Consider the following 27552-nt stretch of genomic DNA (forward strand, 5'->3'; position numbering starts at 1 on the left):
TGTAAAGAGGATTATATACCACAACCAAGGGGGATTTATCCCAAATATGTAAAATTAGTTCGAAATTTGAAAATCAATTAATTTAATTTATCACATCAATGGGATAAATAAGTAAATCACATGATCTTACTAATACTGTCAATAAACTAGGAATAGAGGGGAACTTCCTCAACTTGATAAGGACATCTACAAAAACTCTATAGCTAACATCATACTTAATGGTGAAATAGTCAAAGTTTTCTTGCAAACATTAGGAACAAAGCAAGGCTGCCCCCTCTTTATCACTCCTTTTTGACATATTGAAAGCCTTAATGATGAAATAAGATAAGGAAATAGCAGGTATATGAATTGGAAAAAAAGGAATATAACTGTCCTTACTCACACATGACATGATTGTCTATGCTTAAAACTCAGAAGAAGCAATATAAAACTCCTGGAGGTAATAAGTGATAATAGCAAAGTTGCAGGATACAAGATTAACATACACAAGTCAATTGTTTTCTATATATAAGCAATGAACAAGTAGAAATTGAAATTAAAAACACATTACCATTTACATTAGCAGCCCCCAAATTAAAATACTTAGATATAAGTCTAAAAAAATACACAAGATTTAGATCAGGAAAACTATAAAATTATGATCAATGAAGTCAAAGAAAAATTAAATGGAGAGATTCCACGTTTACTGATAGGGAGACTCAAATATTGCCAAAATGTCAGTTCTTCCTGACTTTACAGATTCAATGTCATCCCAATCAAAATCCCAGAAAGTTATTTTGTGGATCTGAAAAACTGATTCTGACATTCATATGAATATGCAAAAGACCGTGAATAGTCAACACAACATTGAAGAAGAACATAGTCAAAAAACTGACACTACTCAACTTCCATGACTTTGGCTTGTAGTTAACTTAAAAGATTAAGGCTGTATAATATGAACATTTTCAGTTTCCCATCTCTTTGCTCAATGATTCATTTGAACTTCACTTCTCTTTTAACTCCACAGATCTCCTTTCCTCCTGTCCTTAATTGTTTAAAAACATACCCCTCTCTAGTGCAAAGGCAAATATCTCCATGTAGCCATGCTCTTAGACAGGTGTTCTTACTTTTTCTTCTCTACCACCAACATTGGTGTTCTATATAGCTTCTCACTTCAGCACTCATCTATTTAATAACCTTTTGTTATTGAACTTCTACACTCAGTCCCCTACACCAAATGATTCTTTTAAATAGGAGTTCTCATCCCTGGGCAGACATGAACCAGAACTACCTGGAAGGTATGACAGAGCAAGACCGCTATTCCCAACCCCAGAGACTTTTATTCAGTAGAGGTCATTGGGGCTCAATAACATGCATTACTAACAAGTATTTAAGTGATGCAAATGATGCTGGCCCAGGGACAACACTTTGAGAATCACTGCTCTTAAAGATGATAAAAGACCACTTAGGAGCACAATGGACTAGAATATTCTGAGTTGTCAACTTCCTTTGTTGTTTTGGTGCTCCAGATTCATAGAATCTTATCTCCCATTACATCCTTTATGTATTCCCCAGCCTGACTGAAACAGTAATTGTTTTCTGTCATCCTTCATGTCTTGTGATATTCTCATAACTGATAGCACCCTTCTTCACCCATCTTTACTTGTTTAAATACATAATTCAAGTCTGTCTTATTCTAAATGCCACTTCTATAGAAAACTTTTCCTGAGTAGCCCAACTATCAGCCAACCAATACTAACTGCTTCCTCCTCTGTATTACCTTAGCATTTTAATCATTGTTCAAGGGTATAACAAATATCTTTTGGGAGCCTAAAGCTTATATAATTTGGAGGGGAAGCTTTCTTTAAGAATAAAGATGAAAATTAGAAGTACAAAAATAGGCATGGGACCTTGGAAGGGGCTCAGGCAAGGGAAGTTCTCTGAAACTTAAAACATAAGTTTTGTTAACTCCACGATAAATCTGCCTCAGCCCCTTACTGGAACTTGTACTTCTTTTAGATTGTCATCTCCTGGGAAAATTTCATTTTTCTCCTCCTCCTCTCTCTCTCTCTCTCCTTCTCTGTCTCCCTCTCTCTCTCTCTCTCCCCCAACCCCCCTTTTCTACTCATTATTCTTCTTTTAAGAGAAGCAGTGGCAACTTGTGAAAAAAAACTTTCAAGTTAGATAGACCTGGGCTTAAGATCCCTGATATCTTAGTCACTTAATTGAACTTCAGTTTCTTCCATCGTGTACAAAAAGGGAATAATAGCTACCTTTTTGAGTTATAATAAGATGAAATGTGATAGCAAATAAAGGTCTTTAAACAGTGATTAGTGCATGATAAGCACCCAATAAACATTAGTTTCTATCCATGGATGGAAAGATCCATACTCCCAGCAACTAGACACCGCCTTGCAAAGAATAGTTACTAAAACACACAGCCTGTTTTCTATGTATAGGTTCAAGGAAAATGAGATGCCTGGGCATACTGTTTCTTACTTATTTTATAGCATCTCTGATTACTACTCTCACATCAGAGAAACTGTGCACAGAAAAGAGGACTCTGCAAATTATGTCACTGTACTAGGATTTGGTTGACTTTAATTGAGTGGGCAAGTGAGCATTGGCAAAGTTATGGGGTGGGAGGATGTCAAGAGGAAGGAAAGCAAATGATTTACCACAGCTTTCCACCCTGGTCAAAGGTGGAAAGCTGTGGTAAAAATCAATATTCAAAAATCAAACTATTTGTTGTAATTTTTTATAAGTTGATGACAGCACTTTAAGTATGTATCCTGGTGACTCCAGGGACACCGAACTGCTGATGGCATTCTTTGATGAATAAAGCAAATGAGAATACTTAATAATGCTTATCTCAATGCAAGGAAAGAGTGAAAACAAATCATTAATTTTACATAGTTCCAAAGCATAATCTTGGCACTTCTCTGATTTCAATAATGAAACAAAAATGTCAAAAATCTCAGAGATTTCATGAGAGCTATGATATAAAATAAATTCCTACAAACAACCTCATCCTAATAGCAGGGATAAATTCAATGAAGAAATCTAAAGTCTTTCCACTTATGTCCATTTAAAACTGTTTTCTATAAAAAATAATAAAGCCCCATTCTTTATAATATAAAGAAATATAATAGCTAATTTTAGTAGTATGTGAATTTATTTATCCTAGCTATAAGATTAAAAAGGTGAGTCAAAATTTCCAGCATGCCACTTTAAGCCATTTATTATAGTATGCAGGAACTTTTGCTCATTTTGTACTTTTTAATGGAACTTTATCCAGTGTATTAAATTATCAAATATTCCTAAACCTATGGACAAAAGCAAGTGATAACAGTCTCTTTTTATGTATTGATAGAAATAGTGGCCTAGTAAACTTCCCTGACCATTATCTCAATAGTTTAAAAATATCTATTTGAAATTAAACTATAAAGACATGAAGTTTTAAATTCAACTTTCTTAAGAAATGGCTTTCTTGTATTAAAAAAAAATCAAAACAATATAAAACTCCTGTGTAGATTTATGGAGTGGCCCAGAGTATGGGATTTGAAGACAATATTAAACCATAATTATAGAGCATAAAATGTAGAAATAACAACAATCTCTGTAAGAATCAATTCCAGAATCAGAATACTTGAGTACTTTCTATGTGTTCAGCTCATTGCTGGGATCCATAAAGAATGCTTCACAATAATGCAGTTATTTTTACTTATTAAATAATAAAATTTTCTTGGAAAATTATTGGGAAAAATTAATCCATACCTCGATAAAAACTCCAAATAAACAAACTGAAAAAAAATGAAGAAAAAAAGTACCATTTCTTTCACAGCATAAATTAGGTAAAATTTAAGAAGACATTAGATGAAGTCAATAACAAAATATTTCTCTGGCAGATAGTTTCAAGATGCAAAATCTAAAACATATCATAATTTTGGTTTATTTAATGGCTTCTTTAGTTAGTACCCTAGCAATCAATTAGATACTCTGCAAGTAGAAACATTTTTAACTTAACTTATTATATACACTCAGGACTCTGCAAACTAAATTTCATATGGATAAAATAATAACTCCATATAATAACTTAAAATATGCATGTTCAATATAAATTCTAGTCTACAATAATAGTGTTACAAGTGGATTCTATGAACACATCACTCTAGGCTACTGAGATTCACTTATTGACCCCAGGTCCAACAAAGCAAGTAATGTTGAAATCTCACCCTCTGGCCAGGACTTATTGAGAAGGAAATGTTCTCCAATATGGCATTCCCATTGTCTGTATATTTTGCTATGAGGTTTTTGACGATTATTTGGCCCCCTAAGGGCCAGAGGTCATCTTTCTTCACGTGCTGATTCTCAATAATCATAAATTTCGTGAGCTGGTCATCCTTAGGTGGTTTGATCAACTTGGCAGATTTACTTTCTTCTGTTGGCATGTCTATAAACTTAAAGACTCGGCTCACAGACCGCATCTGAAATGAAAATAACAATATTTTATTTTTGTTTGTTTTAGAGCTGTAGACAATGTCATAATTAGTTTGATGTTTCCTAACAAATAACTTGTAGGATGTAACACTCATGTACTCATCTCTTGCTTATTTGTCATAAGGTTTGTCAATGAACTCACAGGAAATTGTATATAATTAAAAGTTTGAGCCCTGGCTGGCATAGCTCAGTGGATTGAGCGCGGGCTGGGAACCAAAGTGTCCCGGGTTCGATTCCCAGCTAGGGTACATGCATGGGTTGCAGGCCATAACCCCCAGCAACCGCACATTGACATTTCTCTCTCTCTCTCTCTCTATCTCCCTCCCTTCCCTCTCTAAAAATAAATAAATAAAATCTTAAAAAAAAAAGTTTGATCAAAGAGAATGAACTAGGAGTTACTTTTTGCTGTGAATAATGTGCACCCACATTTTTGTGCACATTGTTCGTGGGATTATTATGCTCATGGTATATAATCGTTATACCCATGTATAATGTGCATCCTTATTTTTTCCTCAAAATTTTGGGCAAAAAGTGCACATTATACACAGCAAAATACAGTATATAAATGGGCTTTGGATAGACCTGTTTAATTTTGTGATCACTTAATTCTCAGTTATGCAAGCTACACATAAATAGCTAAACTATACTCAAGGCATTAGATGATGGCAAGGGGAAAAGTTTTTATACTATGAGCAGCACTGCACAATGCTGTATGACTGGTATATTATAATAAAATATATGCCTCAAAACCACCATAGAAGATTCTTGGCTTTCTCTTGAATTGCTTTAATAACTCTCTACAATTCTATGTCAGTTCAGTGGTAAATAAACTCTTGAAGTTTAGTAAATATTGAATAATTTCACAGTATTCTTCAAACAAATTTAAGTCATTGGCATACATCTGTGGTTAAATAATTACATTTAATCATTTTAAAGATCAATTTTCATTGCTGACCAAAACATGACTGTGTACAAGGGTTGTATTTGAAATTAAATAGGTATCTGCTTTACAAACTTGTTCATATAATACTTAACAGCATATATCTTTAATGTAAATAAAAATAAAAGAGTTAAACTCTGAATAATTATGATTTATTAGAATTTAGAATATAATTTTTAAAATAGTGTGGCATAAAAAAGGCACCCAATAATTTTTAAAAATTAATTATTTAATTAAGGAACAAATATGTGAATGATTAAATATACTCATGTATGAATAAATAAATGAATAAGACAAAAGAATTACAGCTTCTAATTTCAAAAGATATCATCCTTAATCCTGTGACTCAGTCTTTCCCAGGAATTAATAACTTACTGAATAGAAATTTACTGCTTTTTCTTGCCTTAAAAGTAACTGTTGCTTCTGACTTTACTCAGTCAAAAATTCATCCTTCTTCTTTACAGTGGTAATGTCTTATTTTACTTATAATTAAGATATCAATTATTAGAAATATGTTTGCAAAAAATATTGGAAGAAATGCATTTGCAGCATTTTCTTCTATTATTTCTATTTTTATTGTCAAAATTGATGAGGAAAAATTCTTTATCTATGAAATGACTGGTAGAGGAGGTTGAGCAATTTAGATACTGATCCTTAATGGAACATTAAAAGTTCCAGCTTAGCACATCTGATTGTATTGTCTACATGCCACTGATCAAGCCTGTTTGTAAAGTTTTTTCTTTTACCTAGTAATTCTGTGCTTCAATTTCTTTCCTCTTAGAATTATCTTCAACAATTGTTTAAGATTCATGAAAAAAATCTTTTTAAGCTGAATCTACTGTTAATGGAAGTAGAAAGTACCCAAAACCCACATTTACCTTACAATTCTAGGGGATGTGAGAGGCATATAATCATCATTGCTCCCACATGTAATATTTTAAATTTACAAGTTATGGATGACTTTCATTGGTTGCTAAATCCTAATTCAGTTATTTTTATTAACTTTGAATTAAAGTATACTCTTGCATTTCACTGTCATTAATTTTTACAGGAAGCTGGTACTCTATTTAAGCTTTGGAAAATAAATTAGAATTGTAACTACCACTGAGATGGAACCACTAGAAAAGTAGCTCAAATGCATTTCAAATATCTTATTGTATTTATGCTGTGTAAGAATAACATCACTCTCTCGAAATGGGAAATGTAGTTGAGACTGTTGACATTTCTGCATATCAGTGCTATAAAGAATTCCAATTGTCTTTGTTAAGTGCTTTAGAATGTCAAGAAAGACACTATATAACAAAAATCCCTCATTTTTAATACTTCCATACAATCAATAAAACATTTAAGTTTTGCTTATCTAAACAACTCAAAATTATGTGCAGTGTTATTACAAGATAACATCCAAAATTACTATTTTGGCAGCACTGAAATATAATATGTAATATTTTATTTAAGAATTTGAGTTTGAGCACAGCAAATCATATTCTCTATTAGGGAGGCTCACCTCTGAAGTATAAATCCATAACTTCTAATGTGTAATATGTCAGAGAACATATTTATCAAATTCAGAAAATATAATTTTCAAAATGACATCTTTCATACAGACTAGTTCCTTAAAGTAGCCTTAAGACATACTATTACAGTTACCCACAACATTACCTGGTTACCCTGACGTGATCAGGAACAAGTCTATCTTAACAATAGGCACTCACCCACAGCATATGAACAAACACTCATTCAATTCGATGGGTTAGAACATTTTCTGAAGGGAAGAAAATGGGGCAAGGTGTCTGCATTATGGTCAGCTTTGCAGCCACTGAAATGCCATTACTGAATAGATAATGTGGCCAGATAATATTATTAATCACGAACCAATGCCTTGTACCTCACAGGATCTCCAATTTGCATACTCTACTTCCAGTGCCTTTTGAAGGAGAAGCCACATGAGAACCAGAACACAGAAAATTAATCCTGGTCTTTCAAGTTTCAAAAAATGGCTTTTAGTGTCATAGATTGATAGTTTGAAAAATTAAAGCACATGAATATTGGCTTTTAAGCTTCAAAAGCCAAAACATGAAGACCTGAAAGCACCATGTTTACACAGAAACAATAGCCACAGATGAACTTCTATGTAAGAGAAACAGCTCCTTTTCTCACTCTACAATCTGATTCATGAATGGGGATAGCAAGAGGGCTGAGACACCAGTTTCTCTAAAAAGGAGTACTGCCTTGCAACTGAACTGTGTTTTCATCCTCAAGCAGATTTTGGGGGTCTTAGAAAATGGGAGGACTGTGCCTCAATTCCAAGGTGGAACCCAGGAAACAGGCTTTCCAGTGCCTGGCTTGGCATGGCAGCCATGGAATAGACATGGTTGCTTAGCATGTCTAGACACAGATGATAGCTTCTGATTTCCTGGTATCTCCAGCATGGTGCTGAAGGGAAACCAATGAAGGGGCAGACTCTGTCTGGCCCATTGACAGCAAAGTCTGTTTGCAGTCATCCCCAGTTTTGGTGGTAACACTTAGATAATGAGAAGTGTTTGCCAAAAGAGACTCAGACACAGAAACACTGAACCCATTCTTTATGTGAAAAGGAAAATGACATAATCTGTACAAATTTCTATGAAATTGGAGTTTAGTCAAAACAAAGTGATTTTTGCTTGAGAATCATCTATGTTAAATTTTTCATTTTATTATTTAAATTTGCTATGCTCAAAAATTCTCCTGAATCAATCTTTAAAACTGAGTCCCATTATCTTTATAGTAATTTCTAAAGTTACTAATCTAAGCACAGGAGAACAAATTCTTTTGGAAGTGTGATGGGTTTTAATTATTATTGCTGTTGTTGTTGTTGTTGTTGTTGTTGTTGTTGTTCAGTTACAGTTGTCTCACCTTTTTCCCCATTGCTCTCCACTGCCCTGCACCCGCCACTTCTACAGTTAATCCCCCCACTGTCCATATGCATGAGTCCTCTATTCCTGTTCCTTGGCTTGCCCTTTCTCCTTCTTTCCCCCCGTAATTCCCCTTCTCCTTCCCTTTTGATCATGGTCAGTTTGTTCTTTATTTCCAAGTTTCTGGTTCTATTTTACTCATTTGTTTATTTTGTTGATTAGTTTCCACTTATAACTGAGATCATATGGTATTTGTCTTTCAACACCTGGCTCACATCACTTAGCATAATGCTCTCTAGTTCCATCCATGCTTTCATGAAGGGTAGGAGGTCTGTTTTTCTTTCTGCTATGTAGTATTCCATTGTTTATATGTACCATAGGTTTTTTTTAAGATTATTTATTTATTTATTTATTTATTTTTAGAGAGGGAAGGGAGGGAGAAAGAGAGAAAGAGAGAAACATCAATGTGTGGTCACTGGGGGCCGTGGCCTGCAACCCAGACATGTGCCCTGACTGGAAATCAAACCTGCGACACTTTGGTTCGCAGCCTGCACTCAATCCACTGAGCTATGCCAGCCAGGGCACGTACCACAGTTTTTGATCCAGTCATTTATTGATGGGCATTTTGGCTGTTCCTAGCACTTGGCTATTGCAAATTATGCTGCTATGAATATTGGGGTACACAGGTTCTTTTGAATGGATGTTTCAGTATTCTTAGGGTATAATCCCAGCAGTGGGATCACTGGATCAAAAAGGAGTTCCATATTTAGTTTTTTGAGGAAATTTCATACTATTTTTTACAGTGACTGTACCAGTGTGCATTCTCACCAACTGTGTGCTAGGGTTCCCTTTTCTCCACAACCTTGCTAGCTCTTGTTTGTTGATTTATTAATGATGGCCACTCTGACCATTGTGAGGTATTGTGGTTTCAATATGCATCTCTCTAATGGCTAGTAGTGTTGAGCATTTTAATTATGTTTCTGGGCCCTCCCCTCTATATGTCCTTTTTGGAGAAGTGTCTATTCAGGTTCTTTGCCTACTTTTTAATTGGATTGTTTGTCTTCTTATTATGGAGTCATATGAGTGATGGTTCTAACAAAAACATAGCTCCATAGCCTCATCTCAACCTTTCTTTATAAGAATATGTTTAAGGGAAAAAGAAATAACCTCTGATTTTCATTTTCACTTTTTGTTGACAAAGAGGGGAGAGAGAATTTGAAGACATTTTCTAGAATAAGTTATGAAGCCACATTTTCCTCCCTCACTAAATCATTCAAGTTCCTTTTGTCCTTTTATTTGTTCATAAACCCAGACACCCCAAAAGCCATGGCAATAGAAAATTTATTTTTATGATCCTGACATCTGGTTAGTGATACTGTAAAAAGTTTTCATAACTGGTTGTTATAGGAAGATTGCAAGAAATACGTGTGGAGAAGCATCTGGAAAATTTGTACAATATGAAAAATATCACACATTGCACAGAGAAATTTTCAAAATGTGAAGAATATAAAAGGAGGTATTAAAATATATTAAATCATAGCTCCTTCCAGATAGGCCCAAAATAACTGTTTCTCAGCACTTACTGACATACCTGACCCAAGACAGACTTAAGAGATAGTTGTTACCATGAAAACAGGCTTTGCTCAAAATACATCCTTGAAACTCTGTTCTCTCTTTCTGTATCTATCATTTGGGCTTCTAGAGCACATAAAAATCCAGGTACCATATTGCTATAATTTATTAACATTAACAGCATAAGTGAGTTACTTACAGTGTACTATAAACTCTAACCCTTAGTAAATTATTATCACTTGCTATCTACACAAATGATTTATGTACTTTAACCTGTGGCAAATCACATGACAAGTCAGTGTCACTTTTTCTGACTGCAAGAAGCTATTGAGATTGTGTTCTTGACATGAAAGAAAGAAAATCCATTACAACTAATGACACAAGACTTGTTCTAGGTAAACATGAGGTATCAAATATGTTGATGCCTATTTTCAATAATTAGGAGCTTTAGTAATCATGGTATTAAGTGTGCCAACAGGCAAAGGAAGACCCAAATGTGTTCAAAGGTGACATCATTCATTAAATCTACTATTCATATTAGAATTTACAATCTATCTTCTTTTTCTTTTCTTTTTTTAAAGCACATGATAGGCCATCAACAAGTGCTTGGTAAATGCAACTGGGTGTATGTGGTAGTCGTTAAAAATATTTCAACAGAGGACTTCTGGCCAAGATGGAGGCATAGGTAGATGCACTGTGCCTCTTCGCACAACCGAAACTAAGGACAACAAAAATTTAGAAACAAAAAACAACCAGAACAGAGAGAAATGAACTGAATGGAAATTTGACAATCGTTCATCCAGACTGATAAGAAGGGGAGGAGTCGGAGGCCTACGGAGAGGGGTTGAGGGGTCCCGGCAGGAAAAAGTGGTGGCTGGCAGATGGGGGCACACAGGGTGCAGGCAGCAGTTGGCAGACACACAGGGGCAGCTGAAAGACCTGGTGGCAGACCCTGCATGCGGGAAGCAACGAGCAGACCCAGTGAGGTGTGCAAGGCAACTGGCTGTCCGCAGTCACACATTCGCAGGCAGATAAACTAGGCAAAAACGGGCAGTGACACAGACCGCACAACCCAGGGTACTAGTGCTCGGAAACAAAGCCTAAAAGCACCGATAGAAAACACCTGTGGGGGTTGAGGCTGGGAGATTCTCTCAGCCTCACAGGAGAGTTCCTTGGGGAGACCCACAGAGTCCTAGAAAGTACACAAGCTCACCCGCCCAGGAGCCAGCACCAGAAGGGCCCAATCTGCCTGTGGGAAGTGGCAGAGGGGACTGAAGTCCTAGAGAGAGCAGAGCAGGTGCCATTGTTCCCTCTTGGACCCTGCCCCACATACAATGTCACAACCCAGCAACTGAGGTGCCCCACCCTGGTGAACACCTAAGGCTCTGCCCCTCATATGTAACAGGTGGGACCAGACCAAAGGGGGAAAAAAGATGGCTCAAACAGAACTGAAAGCCCCTCAGCCAGTACTTTTAAGCAAACAAGAGTTAGCCAACCTATCAGATGCACAATTCAAAGCACTGGTGATCAGGAAGGATGCTCACAGAATTGGCTGATTTTGGTCGCAAATTAGATGAACAAATGAAGGCTACAATAAGTGAAATGAAGAAAACTGCACAGGGAACCAATAGTGATGGAAAGAAAACTGGGTTTCATATCAATGGACTGGACCAGAAGGAGAAAAGGAACAACCAAACAGAAAAGAATAAAGAAACAAGAATTGAAAAAAAATGAAGAGAAGCTTAGGAACCTCCAGGACGTCTTTAAACGTTCCAACATCTGAATTAAGGGGTACCAGAAGGGGAAGAGGAAAAACAACAAGTGGAAAAGTTATTTGAACAACTAACAAAGGAGAACTTCCCCAATCTGGCAAGGGAAATAGACTTCTAGGAAGTCCTGGAAGCTCAGAGAGTCCCAAAGAAGTTGGACCCATGGAGGAACACACCAAGGCACATCATAATTACATTAGCCAAGGTAAAAATGAAGGAGAGAATTTTAGAAGTAGCAAGACATAAGGGGACAGTTACCTACAAAGGAGTTACCACCAGAATATCAGCTGATTTCTCAAAAGAGATCTTGCAGGCAAGAAGGGGCTGGAAAGAAGTATTCTAAGTCATGAAAGACAAGGACCTACATCCAAGATTGCTCTATCCAGCTAAGCTTTCATTTAGAATGGAAGGGCAGATAAAGTGCTTCTCAGATAAGGCCAAGTTAAAGGAGTTCATCACCACCAAGCCCTTATTATATGAAATGTTAAAGGGACTTACCTAAGAAAAAGAATATAAAAAATATGAACAGTAAAAAAAAAGACATCAAACTTACAGTTAGTAACAACCACACCTAAAACAAAAGCAAACTAACCAAACAAATAGAACAGGAACAGAACCACAGAAATGGAGATCACATGGAGGATTAGCAACAGGGGAGTGGGAGGAGGAGAGAGGGGGAAAAGGTGCAGAGAATAAGTAGCATAGATAGTAGGTAGAAAATAGACAGGGGGAGGGCAAGAATAGTATGGGATATGTAGAAGCTAAAGAACTTATGACACATGGACATGAACTAAAGTGGGGGAATGTGGGTGGGAGGGGGTGGGCAGGGTGGAGGGGAGTGAAGGGGGAAAATGGGACAACTGTAATAGCATAATCAATAAAATATATTATAAAAAAAGAAAAGAAAAAGATCAGAACTATGAACAATAAAATGACAACAAATTTATAACTATCAACAACTGAACTTAAAAAATAACCAAAAACAAAAACAAACTAAGCAAACAACTAGAACAGGAAAAGAATCACAGAAATGGAAATTGCAAGGCGGGTTATCAGCAGGGAGCAGGAGGGTAGAGAATGGAATACAGGGAATAAGAAGCATAAATGTTGGGTATGAAACAGAGGGAGGTTAAGAATAGTATGAGAAATGGAAAAGCCAAAGAACTTTTATGTGCAACCCATGGACATGAATAAGGGGGTCTGGGATACTGATTGGAGAGTGGGTGCAGGGTGGAGAGGAATAAAGGGGAGAAAAAATGGGACAACTGTAATAGCATAATCAATAAAATATACAAAGAAATCAAAAAAATATTTTAACAAAAAGCTCAAAAAGAGGAATCTAAAATGATATATCAAAATATTTTGTCAAGGTTTATACTATTTTAATAAATAGTATAATATACTTCTCTAAGCATCTTAATTTTGAAATATTGTGGCTTCCCCATATGTTCTCATTAAGCATCACCCTTTACAGGTCTTATGGGTATATGCAGCCTGTCTAGAAAAAAGTCCAGCCATTGTTAATATAATAAGAATGGTTTGCCCAACATCAATGTGACCTTGCAGCCAAGGAGAGTGGACTGGAATGTGCATGTGTGAACAATGATGACTTCAGTGTAATAGTCAGTGGGGGAAGTAGACACTGTTGAGTGAGCATGTGTACTCTGTGGCCATCGCACTCAAAATGACAGAGCTAGGAAAGTGACAAATCTGCATCAAATTTTGTGTTAAGCTTGAACATTCTCCCATGGAAATTATTCAGATGATTCAGGAGACAATGCAATGAGTGTGGCACAAATAAAAGCATGACTCAAACACTGCAAAGATTGTTGAAAATCTGTTGAAAGTGACCCATGTTTTGGAGGGCTTGCAAGAAGCAGAACACCTGAGAAAGTTCAATGTGTATGGATTGCAATCAACAAAAATCAGCTATTGACTATGCAAGAACTAGAAGGTGATCTGGGATTCCCAAAACTACTGTGTCCAGGATTTTGACACAGGATCTTGGCATGAAATGTGTCATGGCAAAGTTCATTTCACAGCTTCTGCTATCAGAACGGAAGGAACATCATGCTGCACTTGCTAATGACTTGATTCAAACCACTAACAATGAACCTGATTTCCTCAAGCAGGTCATAACCAGAGATGAATCATGTGCTTATGACTATTTTCCAGAAACAAAGGCCCAATAGTCCCTGTGGAGGTTACCTGGTTCTCCACAGCTGAAGAAGGCACAGAAAAGGGACAGCAAGATCAAGATCATGTTAACTGTGATTTTTGATTGGGAAGGTATTGTCCAGCACGAGTACACCCCTCCAGGCCAAACAATTAATGAAGAGTACTACCTCAATGTTGTTCATTGGTTAAGAGATGCAATACAATGAAAACAGCCACAGCTATGGGCAACTGGTGATTGGCAGCTTCATCATGACAACATGCCTGATTATGCATCACATCCTTTGCAGAGTTTTTGGTGAAACATCAAATCACCCAGGTAGCTCAGCCCCACTATAGCCCAGATTTGGCACTCTGTGACTTCTGGCTTTTCCCAAAACTAAAATCATCTTTGAAAGGAACAAGATTTCAGACTGTTGATGACATTCAGAAAAATACAATGGGCCAACTGATGGTGATTCCAACAAAGGACTTTGCAAACCAGAGTGAAATGCAGAGTAGAAACCACTCTGCAAGATGGAAAGAGAATCATTAAATGGAAAGAAATCTTCAGGTAGTGGTCATGAGAGGAAAAAATGCCAGAAAACACCACAAAGACTCATGAGAACATAAAAGAAAGATATGACAAACAGGCAATTAAAATTTAAGAAGATTGAAATCATATCAAGCATCTTCCTGACCATAGGGCTATGAAACTAGACATCAATCACAAGAAGAACACATAAAAATACACAAAGACATTGAAGCTAAATAACATGTTATCAAACAATGAATGGGTTAAGAAAAAGACCAAGAAAGAAATCAAAAGATATTTGAAATAAATAAAAATGAGAACACAACAACCCAAAATCTGTGGGACACAGATAAGAAATCCTAAGAGAGAAATTCAAAACATTGCAGGGTTAACTCAAGAAATAAGAACATCTCAAGTAAACAATCTAAATTTACAATTAAAGAACTTGGGGATAAATCCCAAAATAAGAATGAAAGAACTAATAAAGATCAGAGCAGAAATAAATGAAATAGAGTCTTAAAAAAACAACACAAAAGATCAATGAAACCAAGAGCCAGTTTTTTGAAAAGATAAATAAGACTGTCAAACCTTTAACCAGAGTTATCAAAAAAAAAGAGAGGACCCAAATAAATAAAATCACAGATAGGAGAAATAACAAGTGACACCACAGAAATACAAAGGATTATAAGAAAATATTATGAACACTATATGCCAACAAATTGATAATCTGAGTGAAATGGATAAATTCCTAGAAATATACAATTTTCCAAAACTAAATCAGGAAGAATCAGAAAATCTGAATAGACAGATTACACCTACTGAAATTGAAGCAGTAACCAAAAAACACCCAATAAACAAAAGCCCTGAACCAGATAGCTTCACATGTGAATTATACTAAACATCAAAGAAAAGCTGACACCTCTCCTTCTCAAACTATTTCAAAAATGCAAGAGGAGCAAAGACTCCTAAATTTATTTTATGAAGCCAGCATTTTACTAATGACAAAACCAGATAAAGATACCACACACACAAAAAAGAAAATTATAAGCCAATATCCCTGAGGAACGCTAAAATCTTAACATAGTATTAGCAAACTGAATACGGCAATACATCAAAAATATCATACACCATGATCAAGTGGGATTTATTCCAGGAGTACATGGTTGGTACAACATTCAAAAATCAATAAATATGATACACCACAAAAGCAGAATGAAGAATAAAAACCATATGATCATATCAATAGATGCAGAGAAAGTATTTAATAAAATCCAGCACCCATTTATGATAAAAACTTTCAACAAAGTAGGAAAAGACAGAATATATGTAAACATAATAAAGGCCATATATTTAAAACACACTGTCAGCATCATACTCAGTGGGCAAAAACTGTAAGTGTTCCCCTTAAGATTGGGAATGAGGCAGGCATGTTCACTTTCACCTCTCTTTTTCAACACAGTACTGGAAGTCCAAGCCATAGCAATAATAAAAGGAGAAATAAAAGGCATCCAAATTGGGGAGGAAGAAGTAAAACTGTCTTTATTTTCAGTTTATATGATGCTGTATATAGAGAACCCTAAAGATTCTACCAAGGAACTATTGGAACTGATAAATGAATTCTGTTTATTAGAAGGATACAAAATTAATATCCAGAAATCAGTTACATTTTTATATGCCAATAATGAACTCTCATAAAAGGAAATTAACAAAATGATCACATTCACAATTGTTTTTTAAAAAAATCTAGGAACAAATCTAACCAAAGATGTAAAAGACCTGTACTCAGAAAATTATGACATTGAAGAAAGAAACTGAAAAAGACACAAATAACTGCAAGCACATATCGTCTTCATGGACAGAAAGAATTAGCATCATTAAAATTAGCATACTACCCAAAGAAATCTATAGAATCAATGCCTTTCCTATCAACATACCAGTGACATATTTCACAGAACTAGACCAATTATTTCAAAGTTTATATAGAACCACAAAAGGCCCTGAATAGGAATGTTGATCTTGTTAAAAAACAACAAAGTTAGAGAAATCATGCTACTGGATATCAAAATACACTACAAGTCCATTGTAATCAAAACATCACAGTACTGGAATAAAGACACATAGATCATCAGAACAGAATAGAGAGTCCAAAAATAAATCCACACTTTTTTTTCACTATTAACCCTCATTTATTGAGTCTAATACTTTTTTAAAATCCTTGTTCAAGTACAGTGGACTCCATTTTCCTCCCACCACTGCCCCTCACCCCATTCCTCCCCACCTCCCACCCTTGATCCTATCCACTTTGGCTTTGTCACTGTGCTCTTTATATATTTTCCTTGATGACCTTTCCCCTATTTTCCTCCATTATTCCTTTCCCCTCTGGTTACTGTCAGTTTCCTCTTTATTTCAATGTTTCCGGTTATATTTTACTTTTTTGTTTGTTTTGTTCATTAGGTCCCACTTATAGGTGAGCTCATATGATATTTGTCTTTCACCACCTGGCTTATTTCACTTAGCATAATGCTCTCCAGTTGCATCCATGCTATCACGAAGGGTAGGAGCTCCTCCTTTATTTCTGCTTTGTAATATTCCAATTGTGTAAATGTATCATAGTTTTTTTAAGCAGTCATTTACTGATGGACATTTAGGTTGTTTCCAGCATTTGGCTATTGTAAATTGTGCTGCTATGAACATTGGGATGCATAGGGTCTTTTGAATTGGTGTTTCAGGCAGCTTAGGGTATAATCCAAGCTATGGAATTGCTGGGTCAAAACACAGTTCCATTTTTAGTTTTCTGAAGAAATTCCATACTGTTTTCCACAGTGGCTGCACCATCTGCATTACCACCAACACTATACTATGGTCCCCCTTTTTCCACAGCCTCTCCAGCACTTGTTGTTTGTTGACTTATTTATCATGGCCATTCTGACCAGTGTGAAGTTGTACCTCATTGTGGAACCACAAATGACCCAGAATAGCAACAGCAATTTTGTGAAAGAGGAACAAATTTGGAGGGATCACAATACCTGACCTCAAACTATATTACAAGTCCACTGGAATCAAAACAGTTTGGTACTGGCATAAGAACAGACACATAGATAAATGGAACAGAATAGAGAGCCCAAAAATAAACCCAAGTCTATATGGTCAATTAATATTCAAAAAAGGAGGCAGAAGCATAAAATGGAGTAAAAATGGCCTCTTCAACAAATGGTCTTGGGAAATCCGGACAGCTACATGCAAAACAAAAAATGAAACTTGACCACCAATTTACAACATACATGAAAATAAACTCAAGATAGATAAAAGACTTAAGTCTAGGTCGTGATACCATAAAAGTCCTAGAGGAGAACATAGGCAGGAAAATCTCAAATATTCCATGCAGCAATATTTTCACCAATATGTCCCCTAAAGCAAGGGACATAAAGGAAAGAATAAACAAATGGGACTACATTAAATTAAAAAGCTTCTGCATGGCTAAAGAAAACATCAGCGAAATGAAAAGGGAACAAACTATATGGGTAAATATATTTGCAAATGATATATCAGACAAGGGTTTGATCTCCAAAATACATAAAGAATTCACACTAATCCACTCCAGGAAGATAAACAACCCTATTAAAAAATGTGCAAATGACCTGAATACACATCTCTCCAAGGAGGACATACAAAAGGGCCAAAGACATATGAAAAGATGCTCAGCATCACTAACCATCAGAGTGATGCAAACCCACATCTTTATAGTCAGTTAATATTTGCAAGAGGAGCAAGGACATACATAATGGGCTAGAATTAGTTTATTCAATAAATGGTGTTGAGAATATTGGACAGATATATGCAGAAAAATGAAACTAGACCACATTCTTATGCTACACACAGAATACATTCAAAGGGATTAAGACTTAAATGATAGACCCCAAACTATAAAAATCTTAGAAGAAAATATAAGCAGTAAAATCTCAGATATTGCTAACAGCAATATTTTTTCTGATGTATCTCCTCAGGCAAGAGAAACAAAAGAAAAATACACAGATGGGACTAGGTCAAACTAAAATGTTTTTGCACAGCAAAGGAACCGTCAACAAAATAAAAAGACAACCCACTTAATGGAAGAACATATTCACCTATACATCTGATAAGCATTTACTATCCAAACTTTATAAGGAATTTACAACACTCAATAACAAAAAAAAACAAACAATCCAATTGAAAATTGGGCAAAAAGCCTGAACAGATACTTCTTGAAACAGGACCCACAATTGGCTAATAAACATGAAAAATGCTCATCACCACTTAGCACCAGAGAAATGAGAACTAAAAACACAATGAGATATCACCTCACAGTCAGAACATCAATAAGTCAACGAAAAAGAGCTGGCAAGGATGTAGAGAATTGGGAACCTTTTTGCACTGTTGTTGGGAATGCAGATTGGTATAGCCATGTGGAAAGCAGTATGGAGATACCTCAAAAAATTAAAAATGTAACTGCCATTTGACCCAGTGATCCCACTTCTGGGAATTTATCCAAGAAACTCATAACACTAATTCAAAACAATTAAGCACCCCTATGTTCACTGAAACGTTATTTACAATAGCCAGATATGGACGCAGCCCAAGTGTCCATTGGTAGACAAGACATTTATGAATGGACATCTTTGGCCAAAAAAAATAAAATATTTTTCCCTTTTTGACAGCATGGATTGACGTGGAGAACATTATGCTAAGTGAAATAAGCCAGTCAGAGAGAGATGAATACCATATGATTTCACTTATATGTAGAATCTAATGAACAAACTGGACTAACAAGCAAAGTAGTGACAGGCTCATAGATCTAGAGCAGGCAGACAGCCCTGGTGGGGAGTAGGGGGTAGAGAGGTCAAACAAAAGGGAAAAAGTACTCATGGACATGGACAACAGGGTGGTGATTATGGTGGGGAGGTGTGTATAAGGGGGTAAATGGTAATGGAAAAAATACAATAAAAAACAATAAACAAACAAAAAGGGTCGTTTAAAAGTAGGCAAAAAATAACAGAGTAATGAACCCTACAATCAGATTATTATAAATAGGAACTATTTTTAATACGAAAGAATTAGACATCAGGAGCAATGAGGAAAAACCAGCTTCCCCTTTTCTTTTCACAGCAGGTTTTGTGGTCATTGTACAGTCAGTCACTTGATCTTTACTGGAACCCAAAACAAACACGGGCAATAAAAGGACAAAGGAGAAACAGAGGAAGTTTCTATTGACAGAAAATCCTTTTCAGATTCCATCAATCTTGCAAGAACTTTCTGAAGCCCCATTACCTGGAATCTAAATTTGAGCCCTATAGATGCACAATCTTCCCTGCTCATCTGATGGCTTCCTTCCTCTTATGTTATAAGGAATACTCAATAAAACAGGGATGATTTATCTGCTGCTGTTGTTATAGAATTAAGGAAGCAGGATAAAAGTCACCTGCTCAGATCTTTCAGCTGTGCTCCGTATATAACAGACAGCCCTGAAAAGACATATAGGTAAATTGTCAACTGTCTTATTCAAACAATGAGACTATCAGTGTGGGCAAGTTATCAGTCACCAGATGGCTTGATACTGCTAAGTCTGAAACATCACCTTTGTACTCTTTAGTTTTTATGTATGTATGTATGTATTTTCCATTCATTCATGCACAGAGGCAGATAGGTATCCATTGCCTATTTAAGATACATAATAGCTATCTAGCTAAGAATAGGAGAAAGAGAGCTTCATGATACTAAAACAGCAGGCACTTTGTGAATCTATAGGAAATAAATCAGTACATAGTTTGTTAATTAAGAATGTAATAAATTCAAGATAATAGTTTTAGCAATAACAATTATAATCTATATATTTGGTGTAAAGAGTTAAAATGAATTAGTACTATTTTATCCCATCTACAGATTGGTATGAGATATGCAACTGAAATGAACAGAAAGAATTAGAAATAACAGTTTTTTAAATGTGTTATCAATTGAGTAACTGGAAATCCCCTAACATGGGACTTTATAGTGGGAATTATTAAATTGGACTGATAATTTTACTACACTTTTAAATTTCCAGGGTGGTTTACAACCTATTATACAACAGTAAGTCCTCACTTAACATCATCAATAGTGACTTTAGGTAAAATGACATATAATATAACCAATTTTACTATAGGCTAATTAAATAAGAATCAGGTTCCTATAGCATCTCATCAATATTATAACAAAATGACAATGAATGAAACTATGTTACTCAAGAACCTCCTGTATATTGTTCATAAGGTAACAATGTCCACATGATTTTTTTCCAATCTGCTAAAGATAGACAAACTAGTAAGTAAATTAGATACTTTGTTCCATGGAGGTGGAACAAAGGAGATACTTAACACATGGAGGTGGAGATACTTAACACATGGAGGTGTCAAGTTGGTAGTTGGGTGTACGTTTAGAGAGCAAGGGAGTGGTCTAAACTACAGATATGAGTGTGTAATTCATTAAGACATTGGCTTTGGAGAATGGAGTTAGATAACAATAGCTACAGAGAGTGTAGATGGAAGAGAGGTGAAAGATAGCTGAGATTTAGAGATCTGAGAAAAAGACCAGGGGCCAAGAAAGAGGAGTAAGGTAGAACCAGAGAGGTAACAAAAAAATGATGTGGGAGTAGCATCACAAAAATGAAAGAAGAAAGTATCACAAGAAGAAGGATTTTTCCATGGCATAAATACTTGTGAGAGATTAAGGGAGACAAGGGCATTGGCTCTGGCAAGGTATTAGTCATGAGTCCCAGGGAAGATGGAGGTAAAATGAAACAGGTTGTAGAAAGAATGGAGAGGAAGAAATGGAGACAGGCACTCTTTCAAGAAGTTTGTGACTGAGTGGCTTGAGCACAGGCCTGTGAACCTAAAGGTTGCCAGTTTGATTTCCAGTCAGGGCACATGCCTGGGTTACAGGCCAGGTCCCACATTGGGAGCATGCAAGAGGCAGTCTTCTCTCACACACTGATATTTTTCTCCCTCTCTTTCTCCCTCTCTTCTTCTCTCTCTAGAAAATAAATAAATACAATCTAAAAACTAATTCTAAAAAAAAGAAGTTTGGCTATAAATATGTCAGTGAAATGAGATACAAGCTAGAGATCAAGGAACAGTAGCTTTATGCTGGGGATAAAGATCCCACAGAGAAGGGTTAATTGCATATTACTGGCCTTTATATAAGAATGAAGACACAGAGGGAAGGTGGAGCACATGAGTAGACATGCAATAGGGTGATGCAACTGATGAAGAGAAATAATGAAATTCTTTCTAGTTGCACCTTTTTTTCTATGAAATATGCAGCTGAGAGTACAGTAATTGGAATTCTTAGATCACTTGAGAAGAAGCAAGAAGGTGGGAAAAACTACCTTAAGGAGTAAAATAAAGTGTATTTAGGGAAATCCAAAATGGTGGTGGAATAGGTAGAAGCTACATTCACCTCCTCCCAGGACCAAACTGGAATTACAACTAAATTATGCAACAATCATCCTGAATAACCACATGAAGACTAACTGAAGAGAAGTCTTATGACAAAGGATTCACACAACAAGTCACATCAAGCCTGGTAGGAAGAACAGAAACAAGAAAATGGCTGGCTACATTCCCTCAGGAGGCAGCTGAGGTCCTGGAGGGATATCTCAACTGCAGAGGTTCCCCCTGAGAAGTATGGGGTCTCAATCCCAAGCCAGACTCCCCAGCCCAGAGTACCAGACCCAGAAAGAGGTACCCACATAACATCTGGGTGTGAATATCAGTGGAAATTCTTTCCACCATGGATATGCAAGAGTCTGCTAGAGACACAAGCACCCTTTTAAAGGGCCAAGACACAAGAATTTTTATGCAGCCACTCACGCAGGGATTTGGCAGGAAGGGACAGAGCAGGAGAGTCACATGAGGAGAGTCTGGGGTTTTGGGCTCTGGGGAGAAATCTGAAGGAACAGCTGCCAGGATCCTTGTGCTGAGTCCCTCCCACACAACACAGATACCATCTTTCTCGGGTGGAGCACTCCCCTCCATACAACATCAGGCTGGCAAAAGCAATAGCTCCACTTACTGGAATCCCTCTTGCCCTATCCTGTAGATCTTATGTTCTCCTGAGGAGTAATCTGCATTGGCCAGAGTGTAGAGGTCTGGTCAGAGGCAAGTGAGTGTCAGTGACTGAGTTGTGTGGATTTGGGAGGGGGATATTCCTCTTTCCTCTGAACCTGACTAGCACTTCTCCCTCATAGGAGATCTGACAGAACCACCATGCAGGCTTCTGGAAGACCCACCCACCAAGTTCCAGAAGCCTCACTCACCAGACTTCCAGTGGTTCTGTCCTGCCAAGGTTGGAGCAAAATCTGGGACAGACTGAGTTGTGTGGCTCTGTGGTGGGGGAAATATTCTCCACCATTCTGGAAGCCTGACTGGCAACCTCCCTCACAGAATTTCCATTACTTCCATCCAACAGACATATAAAATGATGCTCAACACCACTAATCATCAGAGAAATGCAAATTAAAACCACAATGAGATATCAACTCCCACTTGTAAGAATGGCTATCACTAATAAATCAATAAACAGCAAGTGTTGGTGAGGACATGGAGAAAAGGGAACCCTTGTACACTGTTGGTGGGAATGCAGATTGGTGATATCACTGTGGAAAGCTGTATGGAGTTACCTCAAAAAGTTAAAAATGGAACCACCTTATAACCCAGCGATTGCACTCCTGGGAATATATCCAAAGAATCCTGAGACATTAATTTGAAGGAATATATGGACTTCTATGTTTATAATACTCTCATTCACAATAGACAAGATTTGGAAGCAGCCCAAGTGCCCATCAGTATGAGTGGATAAAAAAAGCTGTGGTACAGCACTGGCTAGTGTGATTCAGTTAGTTGGAGTGTCATCCCATAACCAAAGGGTTGCAGGTTCAATCCCTAGTCTGGGTGTCTATTGGAGGCAGTGGTACAATGTTTCTCTCTCACATGGGTGTTTTTCTCTCTCTCTCTTCCTCTCTCCCTTTAAAAGTCAATAAAAAATTACCTCAGGTGAAAATTTAAAAAAAAAAAGCCATAGTACAGTTACATAATGGAATACTACTTGATCTCAAAAAATAAATCTTACATTTTGGGAAAGCATGGATGTGTACCTGAAGAGTAAGTATTATGCTAAGTGAAATAAGCCAGTTAGGGAAGGACAAACACCATATCATTTTACTCATATGTGGAATCTAAAATCAAAATAAACTAACAAAATAGAAACAGATTTCCAAAGAACAGAGGGACAGCTCTCAGATGGCACGGGGGTTGTGGGCCTCATTAAAAATGGTGAAGAAATTAAGCAAAACAAAAACAAAAACAAAATCCCTCATAGACATAGACAACAGTATGGTAATTACCAGAGGGAAAGTGGGATAAGGTAGGTAGATGACGGTATAGTGGGGATAAATGGTAATGGAAGGAGACGGGACTATGGGTGATAAACACACAATATAGATGATATATTATAGAACTGTATACCTGAAATCTATATAATATTATTTTTTAAAGATTTATTTATTTATTTATTTATTTATTTTTAGAGAAGGGAGAAGGTAGGGAGAAAGAGAGAGAAACATTTATGTGTGGTAGCCTCTTCCACACCCCCTAATGGAGACTTGGCCTCAACCCAGGCATATGCCCTGAGCAGGAATTGAATCAATGACCCTTTGTTTCACAGGCCAGCACTGAATCCACTGAGCCACACCAGCCAAGGCCCATATGATATTATTAACCAATGTTACTCCAATAAATTCAATAAAAACAAAAAATAATAAATTCAATAAAAAAGAAAAACACTAATAAAAGAAAAAATAATAATTAGGAAAATATAATAAAAGGCTTTTTGGCCAGTTTTCAGTGCCTGTATTTGAGATGTGTAGTCAGTCATAAATACAAAGTGACTGGAAGTAATGATGAGGAAGTATTATCTTCCAAATATTACTTTTACTGGTTGAAAGCTAATGAAAGCTAGGCCCCTGCTAGGCATCTGGGTATAAGCAATGGATGAGCTGTAAAAAAAGGTCATATTGCAATTTTTATAACTTCATAGTTCTGTTGATGTTTGACTTTGTGTCCATCTTAAATGGGATAATGAAATAGTCTTTCCACACCTAAAGAATTTCTTCTCAATAGCCCAGCACTGAAAAACTAAAATCATGTGTCAAACAAAGCACTCTGTTTACTGCATTTTAAACTCAGATCTAAATTCAGTTAAGAAATCAGTAAAATAAAGCAAGAACATATTGAGTTATTACTTCAGAGTTCACAAGGACCTTTATTGTTAAGATCATTCAAATGTGAAACTTGAGGGCATAACCATTTTCCCTTAACATATGCCATGTGAAAATTTAAAAAATTACTGTATAACTTTAGCAACTGGATGGGTGAAAGCAGTATGAATGGAATTAATATTTAAATAAATCCCCTCAAAGGCCCAGGAAAGACCACTTCTGTTATTTATTTGGCAGGGAAATGAAAACTAACACAATCACTTTGATATTCAACCAAAAGAACATGACTTTTTAAGATGAGATCAAATGCAAATACTGACCCTTTTTATAGACCGTATTATAACATAATAGTTCTTTGCAAAGATCCTTTTATACCAGGAGATGAAAGACACAATGTCAAAGCAAGGCACAAAGCCCAGGATGCCCATGTGAAAACCAAAGAAGTAAAGGTACATTAAAGAAAATTTAATGGAGAGTAGACATGCAGAATGGAATTGCAACAACAAAGGTTTTGACATCAGTGTATAGAGGCTGTTATGTAAACCAAAACAATATGACAAAAAGAATTGTGAAAATGCAGTTGAAGAGATTGGTTGGATAAAGAGGTGACATAATAGGAATTTTAACAGTAAAGTCAAAGTTGCAGAAAGTTGGAACAAAGAATTAAATGAATGTAAGCACTATTCTCCTGCTATTCCCCAACAGAAATATTTTAAAGCCCTGGCTGGGTGACTCAGCTGGTTGGAGCATCGTCCCATATACCAAAGGTTGTGAGTTCCATTCCTGGTCAGGGCACACACCTAGGTTTGATCCCCAGGTGGGGCGTATGTGGGAGGCCATGCATTGATGTTTCTCTCACATCAATGTCTGTCTGTCTGTCTGTCTTGCTCTCTCCCTCTCTCTTTAAAATTAATAAACATATACTTAGGTAAGGATTAAAAGGAAGAAAAGAAAACAAAGAAGAAAAAAGAAAAGAATGAACATTTATAAGACTCAACCCCAAAAGCAGAAGAGCTAAGTGAGGAAATGAATGAGTAGCTAAAAAGAGCTGTTCAGACTGAAAAAACATAATGTTAAAGGAAAGAAGATAAACCCTACTATAAATCATGTTTATATAACTCACATTTCAGAGTTATTAAAATGCTTTGGTTAAAATAAAATATTAAGACATACAGGAAAAAAGAGGACATTAAACAGTTTGGGTTTTTTTCCTAGAGATATTTTTTATAATGATATTTGTTCTGATAGGAATCAATTATACAAATGTCACAGCTGAATGAACGTCTGTGGTCTGAGAACAAGCAAACTGTCTCAGAGGATGGGAAAGGGACCTTGGACTTCAATAAAAGTAATTTTCAACATGAGTTCCTAGACTCTCTACCAATGCAGTAATGGATGACTCATTTTATAAACAGTACTACAGATAGACTAATAAAAGTTGATGATTAAGCTATCCAGACAAACTGCACAGTCTGATTAAAAATTATGTATTTGTTTTTTAATTAAAAATGAGAAATCTGCCTTGCTTCCTTTATCTCTCTTTCTTGCTACCACAAGATTTGTGTCACTGACACAGTGCTTGCTCATAAACCTCCCTGCAGGCTCTGCATTCTAAGGAAACAAGACAAGAGAAACAACAAAGCCAAAATATAGTCTTTATATACATCAATCAAGGATATGAATGTGTGGCAATAACGATCAGGCAAAAAGAAAGAAAGCGATGATAAACACTTTAAGAATGAGGAAGGAGCCATGACTAAAGACTACAGAAGTTTTAGTAATTAGAAAAGAATATTATAAAAAATATAATGCTGATGAATTTGAAAACCTAAAATAGGTAAGAATTTCTTAAACTCAATACCAAATGCACAAAACATAAAAGACATAAATTTAGCTTCATTTAACTTAAAATCTTCTTTTCATCAAAAGACACTAAAAACTAAGCCATTGACTGGGGGACTGAATGTATTTGAAATGTATAAAGCTGACAATCGATCCAGAATTCACAAATTCCTACCAATCAATCAAGAAAAAAACCCAGTCTATTTGAAAAATAATCAATCAATATGAACAAGCAATTAACAGAAGAGGAGACTCAAATAGCCAATAAATATGTATTAAGCTGCTCTATCTCCTTAGTAATAACTTCACATTCATCAGATTACCAAAATTAAAAAGCCTGACAATATCAAGTGTTGCATATCATAGGTATGGGCCTATGAGAATCATTATACTCTACTGATGAGAATATAAATGGTACAACAGATTTGAGGACAACTCTGAGGCGTCAACTAGTAAAGTTAAATGTAGATTAATTCTACGACCCAGCAGTACCACTGATCGGTATCTGTCCTACAAAAGTCCTGGCTGAGGAGATTGTGAAGAATGCTCACTGCAGCACAAAATCTTGATTGTGATTATCTATGTGGAGGAAATAAGAGCTATGGGCTTAATAAGAGATACCTAATAGCCTTCATTTTATCCATAATGTTTTATACCTTAAGCTGAGTGTTGGGTATCTAGTTGTCTTTATATTATAACCTATATTTTTGATGTGTCTGAAATGTTTCATAAAAATTTCTAAAACAAAAATACTTACCAAACTATCCACATCTATGCTGGAGTTCATAGCCCACTGCAAAGTACTCATGATATTCATGGCCAATGTCAGAATGATACCTACTTTTCCTTCTCCTTCACCTATAACAGGAAAAAAGATATAAACAAACTTTATGTTATTTCTCTCTTGAACCCCTTTATTTATACCTCTCCCAGAACATGTGACATTTAAAGTTACATTTCAATTTTGTACCAGTTTTAACCATCTTTCATCTCAGCTCACCAAGAAGCTACCACTAGTAATAATGCCCTGCATGTAGTATTTAATCAATGTTTTAAATCAAAGAGTGATAGAATATTAGGAA

General features: G+C 36.1%; 1 protein-coding gene across 3 annotated transcripts in view; it reads right to left on the bottom strand.

Moving 5' to 3' along the window:
- The window catches only part of CFTR (CF transmembrane conductance regulator), a 209619-nt gene that overhangs the window by 51995 nt on the left and 130072 nt on the right, over window positions 1-27552 (bottom strand). For all 3 annotated transcript variants that reach the window (XM_045848138.1, XM_045848148.1, XM_045848155.1), the window contains 2 exons: window positions 27228-27328; window positions 4215-4466 (listed from right to left, as the gene is read on the bottom strand). In XM_045848138.1, coding sequence (XP_045704094.1) covers window positions 4215-4466; window positions 27228-27328 — 353 coding nt within the window. The remainder of the gene's footprint in view (window positions 1-4214; window positions 4467-27227; window positions 27329-27552) is intronic.

This window comes from Phyllostomus hastatus, unplaced genomic scaffold, assembly GCF_019186645.2.
Source record: "Phyllostomus hastatus isolate PE091 unplaced genomic scaffold, TTU_PhHast_1.1 phas_contig_118, whole genome shotgun sequence".
Lineage (NCBI taxonomy): Eukaryota > Metazoa > Chordata > Mammalia > Chiroptera > Phyllostomidae > Phyllostomus > Phyllostomus hastatus.